The sequence below is a fragment of the Schistocerca piceifrons genome, chromosome 8 (assembly GCF_021461385.2).
Source record: "Schistocerca piceifrons isolate TAMUIC-IGC-003096 chromosome 8, iqSchPice1.1, whole genome shotgun sequence".
NCBI classification, from domain to species: Eukaryota; Metazoa; Arthropoda; class Insecta; order Orthoptera; family Acrididae; genus Schistocerca; species Schistocerca piceifrons.
The window spans coordinates 163,784,316-163,801,010 of record NC_060145.1 but is presented as its reverse complement, the minus strand read 5'-3'; the positions used below and the strand labels follow the sequence as shown (position 1 = coordinate 163,801,010).

General features: G+C 40.0%; 1 protein-coding gene across 1 annotated transcript in view; it reads right to left on the bottom strand.

Moving 5' to 3' along the window:
• Positions 1 to 2,504: 2,504 nt before the first annotated feature.
• Positions 2,505 to 16,695, bottom strand: part of LOC124712156 (odorant receptor Or2-like) — a 101,058-nt gene continuing 86,867 nt past the window's right edge. The window contains exon 8 of the mRNA XM_047242453.1: positions 2,505 to 2,665. Coding sequence (XP_047098409.1) covers positions 2,603 to 2,665 — 63 coding nt within the window. The 3' untranslated portion in view covers positions 2,505 to 2,602. The remainder of the gene's footprint in view (positions 2,666 to 16,695) is intronic.

The window sequence follows — 16,695 nt, the reverse complement described above, 5'->3', positions numbered from 1 at the left end:
GACGAACGAGTGTAGTGTAAGCTGTCTCTTTAGTGGACTTGTTGCATCTTCTAAGAGTCCTGCCAATGAAACGCAACATTTGGCTCGCCTTCCCCACAATATTAACTATGTGGTCTTTCCAACTGAAGTTGTTTGTAATTTTAACACCCAGATACTTAGTTGAATTGACAGCCTTCAGAATTGTACTATTTATCAAGTAATCGAATTCCAACGGATTTCTTTTGGAACTCATGTGGATCACCTCACACTTTTTCGTTATTTAGCGTCAACTGCCACCTGCCACACCATACAGCAATATTTTCTAAATCGCTTTGCAACTGATACTGGTCTTCGGATGACATTACTAGACGGTAAATTACAGCATCATCTGCGAACAACCTAAGAGAACTGCTCAGATTGTCACCCAGGTAATTTATATAGATCAGGAACAGCAGATGTCCCAGGACGCTTCCCTGGGGAACACCTGATATCACTTCAGTTTTACTCGATGATTTGCCGTCTATTACTACGAACTGCGACCTTCCTGACAGGAAGTCACGAATCCAGTCGCACAACTGAGACGATACCCCATAGGCCCGCAGCTTGATTAGAAGTCGCTTGTGAGGAACGGTGTCAAAAGCTTTCCGGAAATCTAGAAATACGGAATCAACTTGAGATCCCCCGTCGATAGCGGCCACTACTACGTGCGAATAAAGAGCTAGCTGCGTTGTACAAGAACGACGTTTTCTGAAGCCATGCTGATTACGTATCAATAGATCGCTCCCTTCAAGGTGATTCATAATGTTTGAATACAGTATATGCTCCAAAACCCTACTGCAAACCGACGTCAATGATATCGGTCTGTAGTTCGATGGATTACTCCTACTACCCTTCTTAACCACTGGTGCGACCTGCGCAATTTTCCAATCTGTAGGTACATCTATCGGTGAGCGAGCGGTTGTATATGATTGCTAAGTAGGGAGCTATTGTATCAGCGTAATCTGAAAGGAACCTAATCGGTATACAATCGGGACCAGAAGACTTGCCCATATAAAGCGATTTAAGTTGCTTCGCAACCCCTACTGTATGTACTTCTAAGAAACTCATGCTAGGAACTACTGTCCAATATCATTAACATCCATTCTTTATAGAGTCTTAAACTATATTCTGATCTCAAACGTAACGAGAATTGTCCAGCACATTATCTCCGATGAAGAGTCATAGACAGAAGTAAAAGCAACTGTGGCCCAGGGAAGTGTGTTGGGACCCTTCATGTTCATATTGTGTATCAATGGCCTGGATGTCAATGTTAATAGTAACATCAGGCGTTTTGGTACGGTTTCAAAGTGCTGCAAAGACTGTCAACTTGTTTTAAACGGTCGGGAATGTAAGACTGTGCATATCACAAAAAGCAAAAATGTTGTATCGTATAATAACAATATCAGTGAGTCACTGGGATCAGTCAACTCATACAAGCACCGCACCTGAATGTAACACTTTGTGAGGATATGAAATAGAATGATGAATTAGGCTCGGTTGTAGGTAATGTAACTGGAAGGCTTTAGTTAGTTTGTAAGATTCTGCAGAAACGCTGTCTACAAAGGAGACTGCTTACAAATCGCCTGTGTGTCCCGTCTTAGAATATTGCTCAAGTGTGTGGGACATGCCAAATGGGACAAACAGGAGATATTAAATATCTGGAATCTGCAGTAGACAGTTTTCATCCCTCACGTGGTTCTTATACATTTCTAAAGGTGATTTCCCGCGATTCTGCTAAACCTCTCGTTTAGCCAATGGTTCTTGTGGCAGGACACGTCTCGAAACTGCTCCATACTGTCAGCTACGCAGTCCAAGTAAACCCAGGATTCTCTCGTCTCTCACGTTTTGGCGGCCTACAGGCCAGTAGGTGACTTTGATATGCATCCACGTATTTAACATATAGAGTAACTGTATCAGCATTACGGTAAGTTTGTTGTTACTTAACATTAGATTGCAACAACACCACAATCGAAACCCATTTAGCATACCTTCAGTGCATGTTAAACTGCGCATGTAAATATAACACTGCGAATTATGGTATGGTTTTATTTGTGAGCAAAAATTGCTTTAAGGGACGTTTGAAGACTTTCGTGGGCCTCACGAGGGCTGCAATTACTTCCTCCTTGTAGTTCAAGGTTCCACATAGAGCTAAAATCTAAATATAGTAGTTTTTCACTCATACTAGGTTTTTTGTCCTTCTGTAAAACCTTGCTGAGCAACTTAAGGTATGGTTTCCTGTAAATAGACACATTTCAAGATTTTTTAAACAGGGCACAAAATATCTCATTCAGGGGGATTCACTTTTGCTGCAGACCATTTATTATTACATTTTATTGTAAGTAATTTTTAATTATGCAAAGTTTAATTTACAAAGTGCATAAAATAACATACTTCTTTGTAAGTTACGGTATTTAAAGTAAATTCTTAACGTTCAAAACCTTTTGTACATTGATTCTTAGAAGCTGATAATGAAGAAGGTGTAATAAATTAACCTTGGTAAATAATGTAAGAGAGTGTGGGCTACATCACGGTGATCTACAATCCAAAACATTTTAGCATTGCCCTGCTATTTCATTTTTACCTGCTAGTCATTTTTCTGGTTCATCTGAAGTAGTAATGTGAAGTAGGAGTAGGAGCCGTTCAACAACTGGAAAGCAGAGAGAAGTATCAACATGTGTACAGAAAGCTGTCATAGAAAATGTGCGTGAATGAGTTATAGAGATAGGATTATTATTAACTAAATCATGTTTTTCTATACTGTAATTCTGTCCTGAACTTAACGATCAACGCTATCGTAGTTGTGTAACTGATGAATATAGAAGTTATTTACAGGGTCTTGGAAAGGGCATTGAACATAATGAACAGAATAAAACTCACAGATGTTTAATATAGTGCAGACAGCTTTCTCGTGCACTAGAGTGTAATGACACGAAGGCAAAATATCACAGCTTGTGTCTATAGTAAAGCATTACACTCCACTTTTGATTCTCTTGACCAAGGTGCAATATTGTACACAGCATTTTACTTTTGACATTTTGGAACTAAGAAGTTCGTATAAAGAAATATCCAATTTTATTGACTGCAGAATTACAATATTATGATCTTATTCAAAAATGAATCCACATAATGAGAATTAAAGGCACAAAACAAACTTATGTCTGCAGAGGAATAAACACACAGAAATAGTACAACAGCATAAATTATATTTTCAAAGATTCCACATGTGGTTCTTATGCAGAAGTGTTTCTACACCTAAAATTTAATTTAAAGTTTGTTTTCTACTGCGAAAATGAAAAGAAGTAGCAAGGAATATTCATCGGTCTGGAGATGTTAAAATTAGTAATCTTACCTGAAAAGTAGAACGTGCAAAGACTCATTCACGCAAACAGATCATACCCATTTTCACTGCTAAAGGAACATATACGTTAAGGGGAAAAAGATTGCAGCACCAAAAATTAATTATTGTAGAGTAATGAAATTTCAGGAATACATTAGTCTGTGTAAAAATATGTAAGCATGAGATGAACCACTGAAAATGTGAAATACTGAATGAAAGCATGCAAATGTGCATGCATTGTGTTGAACTGGTACTGCGTGTCAGTTTGTGGGATCGAGTTCCATGTCTGTTGCACTTGGTCGGTCATTACAAGGACGATTAATTCTGGTTGTGGATGACATTGGAGTTGTGGTCCCATGATGTTCCATATGTGTTCGACTGGAGACGGATGTGGTGATCTAAAAGGCCAAGGCAACATGTCGACACTCTGTAGGGCATGTTGGCTTACAACAGCGGTGTGTAGGTCGGCGTTATTCAGTTCGAAAACACCCCCTCAAATGGTGTTCATGAATGGCAGCACAACAAGTCGAATCACCAGACCCAGACTGACGTACAGATTTTCAATCAGGGTGCGTGGGATAACCACGAAGATGCTATTGCTGTCATATGAAATCGCATTCCATACCATAACTCCAAGTGCAGATCAAGTGTGTCTATCACGCAGACAAGTTGGTTGCAAGCCCTCAAATGGCCTCCTTTAACCAACAAACGGCTATCGCTGGTAGCTAGGTAGAACCAACTTTCATCAGAAAACCCAACAGACCTCCACTCAACCCTCCAATGAGCTTTCTCTTGTCACCACTGAAGTCGCAAATTGAGGTGATTTGGGATCAGTGGAATACACGCTACAAGGCGTCTGACTCGGAGCTATTCTTCAAGTAACCGATTTGTAACAGTTTGTTGTGTCAGTGTCATGCCAACAGCTGCTTAAAATGATGTTGTAGATGCAGCATGATGCGCGAGACCCATAAACTGAACATGATGGTATTCCCTCTCGGTAGTGCCATGTGGCCATCGGGAGCCCGGTCTTCTTGTGACCGTACATGCTGGTGATCACCGCCGCCAGAGACCATGTACAGTGGCTACATCCATAGTTCCTTATCCATATAAACGATTTGGGAGACAATCTGAGCAGTCGTCTTCTGTTGTTTGCAGATGACACTGTCGTTTATCGGGTAATAAAGTCATCAGAAGATCATAACAACTGCAAAATGATTTACAAAAAATATCTGAATGCTGCGAAAAGTGGCAGTTGACCCTAAATAACGAAAAGTGTGAGGTCATCCACATGAGTTGCTAAAAGGAACTCGTTAAACTTCGGTTACACGATAAATCAGTCTAATCTAAAAGCCGTAAATTCAACTAAATACCTAGGTATTACAATTACGAACAAATTAAATTGAAAGGAACACACAGAAAATGTTGTGGGGAAGGCTAACCATAGACTGCGTTTTATTGGCAAGACACTTAGAAAATGTAACAGACCTGCTAAAGAGACTGCCTACACTACGCTTGTCCCTCTTCTTTTAGAATACTGCTGCGCGGTGTGGGAATCTTTCTCTCCCTATCTAAAAGTATTACCCGAAGTGGGAATCGAACCCAGACCATAGGTATAAGAACCTACCATCAGTCCAAGAGATCACCAAATCCGCTTTTTTGTGACTCATTTTTCTATCGTAACGCCGTTGCGCCACACTGGATGAGAATTCTGACATACAGGCTCCCTGTAGAAAATTGCAGCATGTTCAGTAAATTCATTTACTTGGTTGACCGAATCACCATGAACTAGTTGCCTCGACTACCCAGTGCATACATTCGACTCTATTTTGTAATTACCGAAATAAAACCACGTAACTGCCACCTACACAGAACTGCCAACAGTGTAGGATGCGGAAATTTAAATAGGAAGGGTTCCTTTCCACTTGAGCTATTCTGTTGCGCTATCTGTTTGTAAAAACGCCGTGCAGTGCAAAAGAAAAGCTGTAGCTGTTTCTCTCAGAAGATGTCTGATAGACATCCATTCTGAAGTAACAAAGTGTGCTTACATTTAAAGATTAAGTGCATGATGTGAAGTTCTGTGACGGAGATACGAACCCAACACGTAATGGAATTGTTAACTAAGAAACATCAAATGTTACGTATCGGTTTTTCTTACGAGTTGCTAGGTGTTTCAATCTAAAATAAGGATACAAACTTTTGTGTCTAAGCGACAATCGAAATGCACACCTACCGTGCATCCACGAATATAACTTAAGTATCAGTTACTTACTCACCAACAGTAAGATGTGTGCATGTTTCACCAGAAATGACGACACCTATTACGATTGTTCACAACACATGAACAGACGTTAAAAATGCACATTAGTTTTCACTAGCAGGTGGGTGTGCACTTGATAGGGCTTGAAATGAAATTATGAATATTTTTGTACTGGATCCTTTGGAGGAGACCCAAAGAAGATTGCAGTCTTGGAAAAAGGTTAGCGACTAAGTGTAAGGTCAATGAGTCGGATGCGAGTTTTGCAACTGTGAAATACTTTCCTACATTATAGAAGCGAATATTAAATTTGAACTAATACTGCGAAAATTTTGTACTTGGATAGCTTAGAATGAAAATATTTCTGTTTATTTCAAACGAAAACAATTGATTTTCTAAAACATTGTCTGTCATACACAACTTGAAACAGATCATGTCGACCAAATCGTATGGAAGAACTGACAGCGACGTATATCGGAAGCAGTAAGATCTCTTGCCTTTTGGTTTGGCAGTACTCGATAGCCATTTCTAGGCGCAAGTAAATGAAGAAAGGCAGCGCGTTTTTGTTGTCAAGTAACGTTTTCATCAATTATTATAGTTTTAATGTAATGTACGAGTAATTGCTGATGCTTGATATTAACAAGAAAAGGATTCTGTAGACAGGGAAAAAATCTGTTCTTGGGAAACTACTTCTATAGTGACCAAAAGGCATTAAATGATCTTCAAGTACATGTGTTCCAGCAGCGGTATTAATAAAATGATAGTAATAATGACGGTAATAATTGAATTATCCGGGAACTTCACACTTCACAGTGGATTATCTCGAACTAAGAAATTTGCTCAATTTGTGAAAATTCGAAATGGCTTTACTTCGTGCCTATGATGCCTAGAAGAGTCTTTACATCCTGCTGAAATGAGAATAGCAAAATCTCCGCGTCAGAAGCTTGCTTCTACTTAACCATTTAACAGACTCGCATTTTTTCCACCGTGACTAACTTTACAAGATAAGCACATCATCCATTTCGGCACACTCTTGAGGCTGGGAAATGTGGCCACAATGGTTTGGTGGAACGAATTATCACAGGTGCACTGCGTGAGTTCAGGAATTTGCTTTCAAGAGGCAGAAACAGATTTATTTTACCTCTGGTAACCTCAAGAGAAAGACGTTATAATACATAATCCGCATTAAACATCACGTTCCTTCATTACCAACTGGGCAGAGCCGGTTTACGTTGGGAAATGACATAGCGGAAGTCATGGAAAACAGAAATACAGTCGCCAGTAAACTTACTTACATTAGAAAATGTTATTTTATTTGATGAACCGATAGCCACTTAAAGGAACAGATCTCTTATTTTACTATTACTTGATTGAACTAGAGACGTTGAAAAATTTGGTGCTGGACTGTGATTCGAATTCGTATCTTCTCTTTCGAGGATCTGAATCTCGCAAAACAGTACAATCATTTTGTTCCTTTTTCCAAGACTGCAATCTTCTTTGGGTCTCCTCCAAAGGATCCAGTACAAAAATATTCATAATTTCATTTCAAGCCCTATCAAGTGCATACCCACCTGCTAGTGAAAATTAACGTGCATTTTTAATGTCTGTTCATGTGTTGCGAACAATCGCAATAGGTGTCGTCATTTCTGGTGAAATATGCACACATCTTACTGTTGGTGAGTAAGGAACTGATACTTAAGTTATATTCGTGGATGCACGGTAGGTGTGCATTTCGATTGTCGCTTAGGCACAAAAGTTTGTATCCTTATTTTAGATTGAAACACCTAGCAACTCGTAAGAAAAACCGATACGTAACATTTGATGTTTCTTAGTTAACAATTCCATTACGTGTTGGGTTCGTATCTCTGTCACAGAACTTCACATCATGCACTTAATCTTTAAATGTAAACACACTTTGCTACTTCAGAATGGAGGTATATCAGACATCTTCTGTGGTTAGCTAACAGGGACGAAAGGGTCTTGATAGGAGTCCCGGTTTATTACAAAAATTGTCGTCTTTTATTTTAAAGCTTAGATTTGGTTACTGGTACTGGCAAAAATTTCGGTAATTCATAAATCTTCATGGCTAGTCATCAATATGATGTGATCAGATTAGATTAGATTAGATTAATTCTTGTTCCATAGATCATGAATATGACATTTTGCAATTCTGTGGAATGTGTCATTTTAAATGAAAGATTTCTTTACATACCATGATTCAATTTCTTTGCAACAATTTTTTACACACTCTCTCTCTCTCATTCTTTTTTATTTCTCTCTCTTTCGCTCTCTCACCCTCTCTCCCTCTCTCTCTCTCTCTCTCTCTGTCACACACACACACACACACACACACGCACACACACACACACACACACACACAAACACATTCTTTTTTTATTTTTGTTTGTTGTGCTCGACTATCGGCGAGGCACGAAAACGCCTGTGAATGAGTTTCTTAGTTTTGAGTACACTTACGAAAGAAATATAAAAACAACTATGAGAGTTACTGATTTATGATGCTTAGTTTGCAGTCAGCTCTGAGTATTTTTAGTAACTACGCTCCAGTCCCTAAACATAGTTACAGAAATGCGAATCAGTCGCATTACGTATTCCAGGCTGTAGCAGCTGCGACTTGGAGACACCAGCTATGGTCACTTCCCAGCCCGCTGTATGATCACATCGGTTCTTCTTCCTGCTGGTACTGTAACTGAGATCTGGCAACAAGGCAACGTATGTTTGGCAACTCTGTGATCGACGAGTAACTTCCTGGTGTGCATGGAATTAAGCCTCAAAGTTTACTTGATTTTACCTGTCATTTCCATTGAATAATCTCAGTTATTATCGCTTGAGGTGTAAGAAAAGATTGTAAACTTACGGTTTTCAGCCCAGGAAAGTCGTTGCAGGTGGAAATCGCAACTAATCTCGTCCTTTAAATAGCAGTGTATGAGTTCTAGCCACTATTGGCCTCGTAAGAGGAAGCTAAGATACATACCTCTGTGGTAACGTGCTGACCTGTAAAAAAGCGTCTGTTATGCTACGCAGTTCCATTCTCACTGACTGCAACGTTTTTACCCCTTCTGTGAAAGAGCTACAAGCATTCAGATCAAACATCAATAAGGAAATCGCAAGAAAATACTTTCGGCTCATAGTGAAATGGTGAAAAACATACAATTCTGCTCAACAGGTAACGCATCTTTCCGCTGCTGACAAGCAAATTTTGGGTTTCTAGAAATACATAACTATATTTATAAAATGCCACATTTGCATACCTCTTGAGTATGACACAGCATACCAATTAAACACAGACCCAATCAAAATCTAAGTGAGTAGTATTTTACTAATTCGTGTCGATAGAGACAAGCTTGTGTACAGATACTCAGTTTTATTAAAACAGACTTTCGTCGTAAGGTTATCGTGGGTAGTTTTATTTCATTTCTTATAATACAGTGCACAATTTTCGTACGGTTTCCTTTAGTGCTGTAAACATGAGAGCGAAATTAATCATCAAGGATATATGCGAATTCTCTGATGTTATCTATAACAGTCTGACGATGCACATGCAGTTTATTGATTACATGCATGTAGAAAACTTGTTCTGAGTTAAAGCTGTCAAACAATGTTTGAAGAAGAATAAAATGCCATTACCACACGACAGCTAATGTAGAAAATACTTTTGTGACGTATTTGGGCACGATGCGCTCTCCCCATACATAATACAAAAGCTTCGAGATGCATCTGCTGCCTGGCTGTCTATTAAAACTGAAAAGAACAAATTGTCACAGAAGTTAGCCCTTTTTCCACATGCGACTATTTTGGGTTGAGAAGTGAAGGGAATTATGTTCGAAGTTCCATTAGATTGGTAACTTCAGCAGACAGCAGAATTGCGTTTTAAACAAATTTAGCGGTAAATGTATTCGAACTCCCGACATCTTATCTATGGTGCACAACACTTACCATTACGCTACTAGCTGACACATGGCTACAAAAGCACCAGAGCTGAACAACAATTCCTCCAGAAGTTCTGCATTCCACAGCACTGCGGGATAATGCAAATGGCCGGGTCTAGACTTCTGAGAGAAACAGTTACAGCTTTTCTTTTGTCCTGCACGACGTTTTTTACAAACAGATAGCGCAACAGAATAGCTCAAGTGGAAAGGAACCCTTCCTATTTAAATTTCCGCATCCTACACTGTTGGCAGTTCTGTGTAGGTGGCAGTTACGCGATTTTATTTCGGTGATTACAAAATAGAGTCGAATGTATGCACTGGGTAGCCGAGGCAACTAGTTCATGGTGATTCGGTCAACCAAGTAAATGAATTTACTGAACATGCTGCAATTTACTACAGGGAGCCTGTGTGTCAGAATTCTCATCCAGTGTGGCGCAACGGCGTTACGATAGAAAAATGAGTCACAAAAAAGCGGATTTGGTGATCTCTTGGACTGATGGTAGGTTCTTATACCTATGGTCTGGGTTCGATTCCCACTTCGGGTAATACTTTTAGATAGGGAGAGAAAGATTCCATTCTCTTCTGACTACACCAAGTGAAGAAGATATAATGGCAGTGTGGTCTGAAATTCACATTAAAGATGATATTCCATCTCTGCCAAGTAGACGTTAGGTTGAACCACAATAAAGTCTGGAGTGGCGACATGTAGAAACTCTATCACCAGTAACCATTCTTATACTAGTTATTTATTTCTAGTGACGAAACAAACGCTATGTAGGGTCACAGGACACTTATTCCATCTTTTATCTGAGCTTCTGTACGTCGATAAAATTGGTTCTGAACTGTGAATGCAACTCAGACCGCCTTTAACTCGGAATTTGATCCCTTCGTGAGAATACAGTTCGGCTACAATTTGTTGTTTGTTCAAAACTGCAGATTCCTCAACATCTCCACATATTATTATGCGTGAGAGGGTTCGAATCCTGGCGCGGCACCAAAGATTTCATTGTGTATTACCAAGCTCTAGCATGAGAACACCTATCTGCTGGTGGATAATAATTTTGATTTTTAATGTTTTTTCATTCGTTGTCAACACTAACGATTTCTGGCGTTTTTGACTCCCAGTGGGACACAGAACTATTTGCGAGAACACTGTATAAGTTCAAGATGTCATTCCGAGCTGCTGGTGGAGAAAAATTCTGTAGCTGACGTCTCTTCGTGTGTAGTCAACAACGATATGTGTGGGGCTCTATTCCTAGTGAGCAGTGAACTCTTCGTCATATTATTTCTAGTTCGAACATGCTAACAAGTCGCTGCTGGTGTAACAGAACCATATTTAACGTTCGTTTTCTCTAGAACAGCGATAGGTGCCGGGTTGGACTCCTGGGATGGAAAAAATTAATGGTTGGTCTCGTCACTTCAGTTAAAACATCCAGCTACTGCCGATAAAATCCGATATGTCACAGCTGGTTTTGCTTCGATATCAATCCTATTATGTTCTGGGTTAGAATTCCTGTCCAACACAAAGCTTTACCTCACTGCATTTCAAGTAAGTTACTTGTGAAGAAGCAATATTTAGCATCTCTCATAGTTCGTTAACAGGGGCAAGAGATGCTGGGGAGGAATTCACGCCCATTAAAAATATTTGCTTTATGTAATTTAAAGTTGATATTTGCTAACTGATACTGTCTAAAATCGAGGTATATCACTCTCTGTATGCCTAATAAGGAATGACTATTAGTTTGCGTCAGTCACGAAATCTTTGCTTAGTCTGCCTGAACTGGGTTTGAATCTATATGCAGAACGAGACGGTTCGTCGTGTCATTTGAAGTTCATACATATTCTCAACTAGCTGCTCGTGGATAACTTAATTTTTAATGTCATTTTGTGTTAAATAATAAGTAGTATATGTTACTTTGAAGAGGAAATCATGAATACGACGAACTTATTACGTGCATTACCTATCTGACGTAATAATGAGAGTGGTAACATTTCAGGTATGTCATGTATTGTAATAAATGTGTGCTTACAAGTCTTAAGGACAGTCTTATCTGTGATAAGGTGTTCCCTGATATTAGTAGCATCGTGGTATCTTGAGTTACTGCGATACAGAGCAGTGTTTCCTAGTGGTGACTTGTTGGAACCATTTTCAATAGTCAAACGACTGTACCAAGGAGCGATTAGAGGACCTGCTAGACAGCTGCGTTATGCCGGTTGCATGCGAATCAGGAGAAATCCAGTTCAGGTCGTTCGGATACTTTTGAGCACGACTGTACGCACACCGGACAAATAATAACTAGCCAAACCCCAGGCGGTGTCATGCAAATACTTTGTAACATCTTATGTAGCGTTGACAATAGTATCAGTCCAGCAAGGTAAGAATCCACAAGTTTCTTCAGGTATGCCAGGTCAGCAACGGATTCTTGCAGTCCTTTGATCATGGCTGCTGTCATCTTAGAAGACGTGAGTGTTCACAAAAGACTCATTAAGAAAATGTAGAAGGAAGGACGGCATTTGTAACGATATAGCTATGGGGAGAGTATTAATTTTATTCCTTTCCTTTTTATTTTATAATATTTAATCGTAAATGTCACTGTTTCCCCGTATTACAAATGTGTCTGTCAGACTATAGCACGATACTGGATTCAAATGTGTTGACAACACATGGAACACCTCCTTCAATAGGTACGAGTTTACAGTAAACTGTTACATGCAACGACTTGAAGCAGTGTTATATTACTTGCTAAGGTTTGCCATGGATGAAATAAGAGCCTGACTAGATGGGGACTTATTCGAAAAATCATCATTTCAAATACTTTTATACTAACTAAGACAACATTTCACACTGAATTCAGTGGTAGCTCACTTACGTTACATTACATTACATCACATCAATACTTGTTCCATAGATCATGAATACGACAATTCGTAATGATGTAGAACGTGTCAGTTTAACGTAAGTTTTCTTTAGACACTATCATTATATTTTAAATTTTTTTCGCAGTTACTACTTCGTATTTAAAAATTCACCTATTGCGTAGAAGGAGTTGTCATTCAGAAATCCTTTTAATTTGTTTCTAAATGTTGGTCGGCTATCTGTCAGACTTTTTGGCAAATGACCAAAGACTTTAGTGGCAGCATAATTCACCCCTTTCTGTGCCAAAGTCAGATTTAACCCATAAAAGTGAAGCTCATCCTTTCTTCTAGTGTTGTAGCTATGCACTTCGCTATTATTTTTGAATTGGGATGGGTTGTTAATAACAAATTTCATAAGTGAATATATGTATTGTGAAGGTACTGCGAGTATGCTGAGTTCAAATGGTTCAAATGGCTCTGAGCACTATGGGACTTAACTTCTGATGTCATCAGTCCCCTAGAACTTAGAACTACTTAAACCTAACTAACCTAAGGACATCACACACATCCATGTCCGAGGCAGGATTCGAACCTGCGACCGTAGCGGTCACGCGGTTCCAAACTGAAGCGCTTAGAACCGCACGGCCACACCGGCCGGCCTATGCTGAGTTCTTTAAATAAATGTCTGCAAGGTGATCGTGGGTGGGGCTCCAGTTATTATTCTGATTACACATTTTTGTACAATCAATACAAAAATTTGCAATAACCCTAATAGCATAGGTAGCTGAACCTAACTGTCGTCGGGCCTGATAGTTCGTTGACAGACCACAGGGTTCAAAATTATTTGGTTCAGTACCCGGACATTGTGTTTACGATAAAGGCGTAAATTTAATAAATACACTTGGTCTAGGAGCAGCGTTTTTGATTAGTAATCAATACGTTCTCGATCCCGGCTTCGAAACCCCCCAGTACTTAAATTTTGATTAATAATCAGTACTGGTGGCCGGAGACTTTCGGCGTAAGAAGTAATCCTCATTCTGCCAACGGCCTTGTCAAAGAGTGCGGAGGAGCGGACAGCGGTTCAGGGCACTCTCCTGTCCTAGGGGTGGGAAATTGCCCCTAAAGGCGGAAGAATCAGCAATGATCAATAGCATCAGGATGCAGAAGGAAATGGAAACAACTGCATTAAAGAAACCTAACGTGTATCCATAGGACATGTGATCTGTACTCGAAAGAGTGTCATGATGATCTCTCAATTGGCAAAAGATTCCGGAATAGTTCCCTTCTCGGATATCCGGGAGGGGACTGCCAAGGGGGAAGTGACCATGAGAAAAAGATTGAATTACCAACGAAAGGGTAACGTTCTAAGAGTCGGGGCGTGGAATGTCAGAAGCTTGAAAGTGGTAGGGAAGCCAGAAAATCTGAAAAGGGAAATGCAAAGGTCAGTGAGGAGAAATGGAAGGAAAATAAGAATTTCTGGTCAGATGAGTATAGGGTAATATCAACACCAGCCGAAAATGGTATAATGGGAATATGATTCGTTATGAATAGGAAGGTATGGCACAGAGTGTATGACTGTGAATAGTTGTTCCTATCAGAATCGATAGCAAATCAACGTCGACAGCGATAGTTCAGGTGAAGATGAAGAGATAGTGAAAGTATATTAGGGTATTGAAAGGGTAATACAGTATGTAAAGGGAGACGAAAATCTAATAGTCATGGGGGACTGGAGTGCAGTTGTACGGGAAGGAATAGAAGAAAAGGTTACAGGAGAATATAGACTTGGGACCAGGAATGAGAGAGAAGAAAGACAAATTGAGTTCTGTAAGTTTCAGTGAGTAATAGTGCGTACTCTGCTCAGTAGTAACAAGAGGAAGAGGTATACTTGGAAAAGGTCGAGTGATGTGGGAAGATTTCAGTTAGATTACACCATGGTCAGACAGAGAGCCCGAAATCAGATGATGGATTGTGAGGCGTACTCAGAAGCAAATATAGACACAGATCACAATCTAGTAGTGATGAAGAGTAAGCTGAATTTTAAGAGATTAGTCTGGAAGAATCAATGCGCAAAGAAGTGGGTACCGAAGTTACCAAGGACTGATGGGATACGCCTGAAGTTCTCTAAGGCTATAGATACAGCAATAAGGAATAGCTCAGTAGGCAGTACAGTTGAAGAGAAATGGTCATCTCTAAAAAGGGTAATCATAGAAGATGGAAAGAAATACATAGCTGCAAGAAGGTAATTGCGAAGAAACCATGGGTAACAGAATAAATACATCAGTTTATCGATGAAAGAAGGAAGTATAGAAATGTTCAGGAAAACTCAGGAATCCAGAAATACAAGTCACTGAGGAATGAAATAAACAGGAAGTGTAGGGGAGTTAAGACGAAATTGTTGTATGAAAAATGTGAAGAAATCGGAAAAGAAATGACTGTCGGAAAGACTAACTCAGTATACAGGAAAGTCAAAACAGCCTTTGGTGAAATTAAAAGCAAGGGTGGTAACTATTTAGGCCTCACGAATAATCTGTGCTAAAGGGTGAACACTGAATTTGTCCGCTTTCAAGAACTACAAGTAGTAAAAGATATGTTATGTAGACACGGGTAGCAGAAGGACTTTTAATTTATTTCTTTTACCACATTCTCATTCCTCTTTTTATTGCTATTTTACTTCGAAAAAATATTTCCAGACTGGTGCTGATGCCATTCTGCAGTGTTCAGCAACGACAGCGAGAAACTACCGTATAGATCATGTGGGGGCAAGGGAAGGAATAGAAGAAAAGGTTACAGGAGAATATGGACTTAGGGCCAGGAATGAGAGAGAAGAAAGACTAATTGAGTTCTGTAATAAATTTCAGCTAGTAATAGTGCGTACTCTGCTCAGGAGTAACAAGAGGAAGACCAAGTGGGGGCAAGTTTTGCATACCTTAAGCCACGACACACGGCAACAGGAACATTATTGTCTCAGCAATGCTGAACAATTCCGATGCCAAGTGTTTGCAGCTCGCTTCTGTCGGCGTTCTTATTAAAATGGCACTGATCGCTTTTCCCATTTTTTGTAATAACGCAATATTTCAAAGCAATGCAGGCTATACCAATCTCTAACACCGCTCGGCAAAAACAAACCCCTATATCTTTCGGTGCGAGCTCTGATTTCCCTTATTTTATTATGATAATAATTTCTCCCTATGTAGGTCGGCGTCAATAAAATATTTTCGCAATCGGAGGAGATAGCTGGTGACTGAAATTTCTTGAGAGGATTCCGATGCAACGAAAAAGCCTTTCTTTTAATGACGTCCATCCCAAATTCTGTGTCATATCAGTGACACTCTTTCCCCTATTTCGCGATGATACAAAAAGTGCCGCTCTTCTTTGAACTTATGTTATGTTATGTTATGTTATGTTAACCGGAGACCTAGAAACGACAGAGAGGCTCCGTCCCCGCCGCAGCCGCAATGGTCCACAATCCCACGACGACTACCGCAGTCCGCTTCACCCCTCTGCCGCCCCACACCGAACTCAGGGTTATTGTGCTTGGTAGAGTAATGGTGGTGTACGTGTATGTGGAAAACTTGTTTGCGCAGAAATCGCCAGCATAGTGTAGCTGAAGCGGAATTAGGGGAACCAGCCTGCATTCGCCGAGGCAGATGGAAAACCGCCTAAAAACCATCCACATACTGGCCGGCTCACCGGACCTCGACACAAGCCTTGTTTGGCTGCAGAAAAGTGTTCCCCAACGAACTTGAAAACGCATTGGAAGAGCATTTTCTCACACATTAAGAGATGTTCGGCTAATGCATGTCGAACGTGAACTTCCCTTCGATATTGCACAGAGAAATAAATTGATTCCCAATTTCAGTGCAGCAGAAGCCATGGCAGGCAAAAAGTGGGCCAAATGTGTCCATCTGAAAAGTATAACCGAATCAGAGGAAATTATAAATGTACCCCGCATTGTAAAAATGTAGTTTTTGAAGACTCTGCGGGGAAGCCCCCACAAAAACTCATTCGTAAAACTCATTCGTAAAACAGAACAGTGATGTAGAGAGTTGTGTGAGGAAGATCGAATGGAATAAATGATGAGATGCTGTTGTTGTTGTTGTGGTCTTCAGTCCTGAGACTGGTTTGATGCAGCTCTCCATGCTACTCTATCCTGTGCAAGCTTTTTCATCTCCCAGTACCTACTGCAACCTACATCCTTCTGAATCTGCTTAGTGTATTCATCTCTTGGTCTCCCTCTACGATTTTTACCCTCCACGCTGCCCTCCAATACTAAATTGGTGATC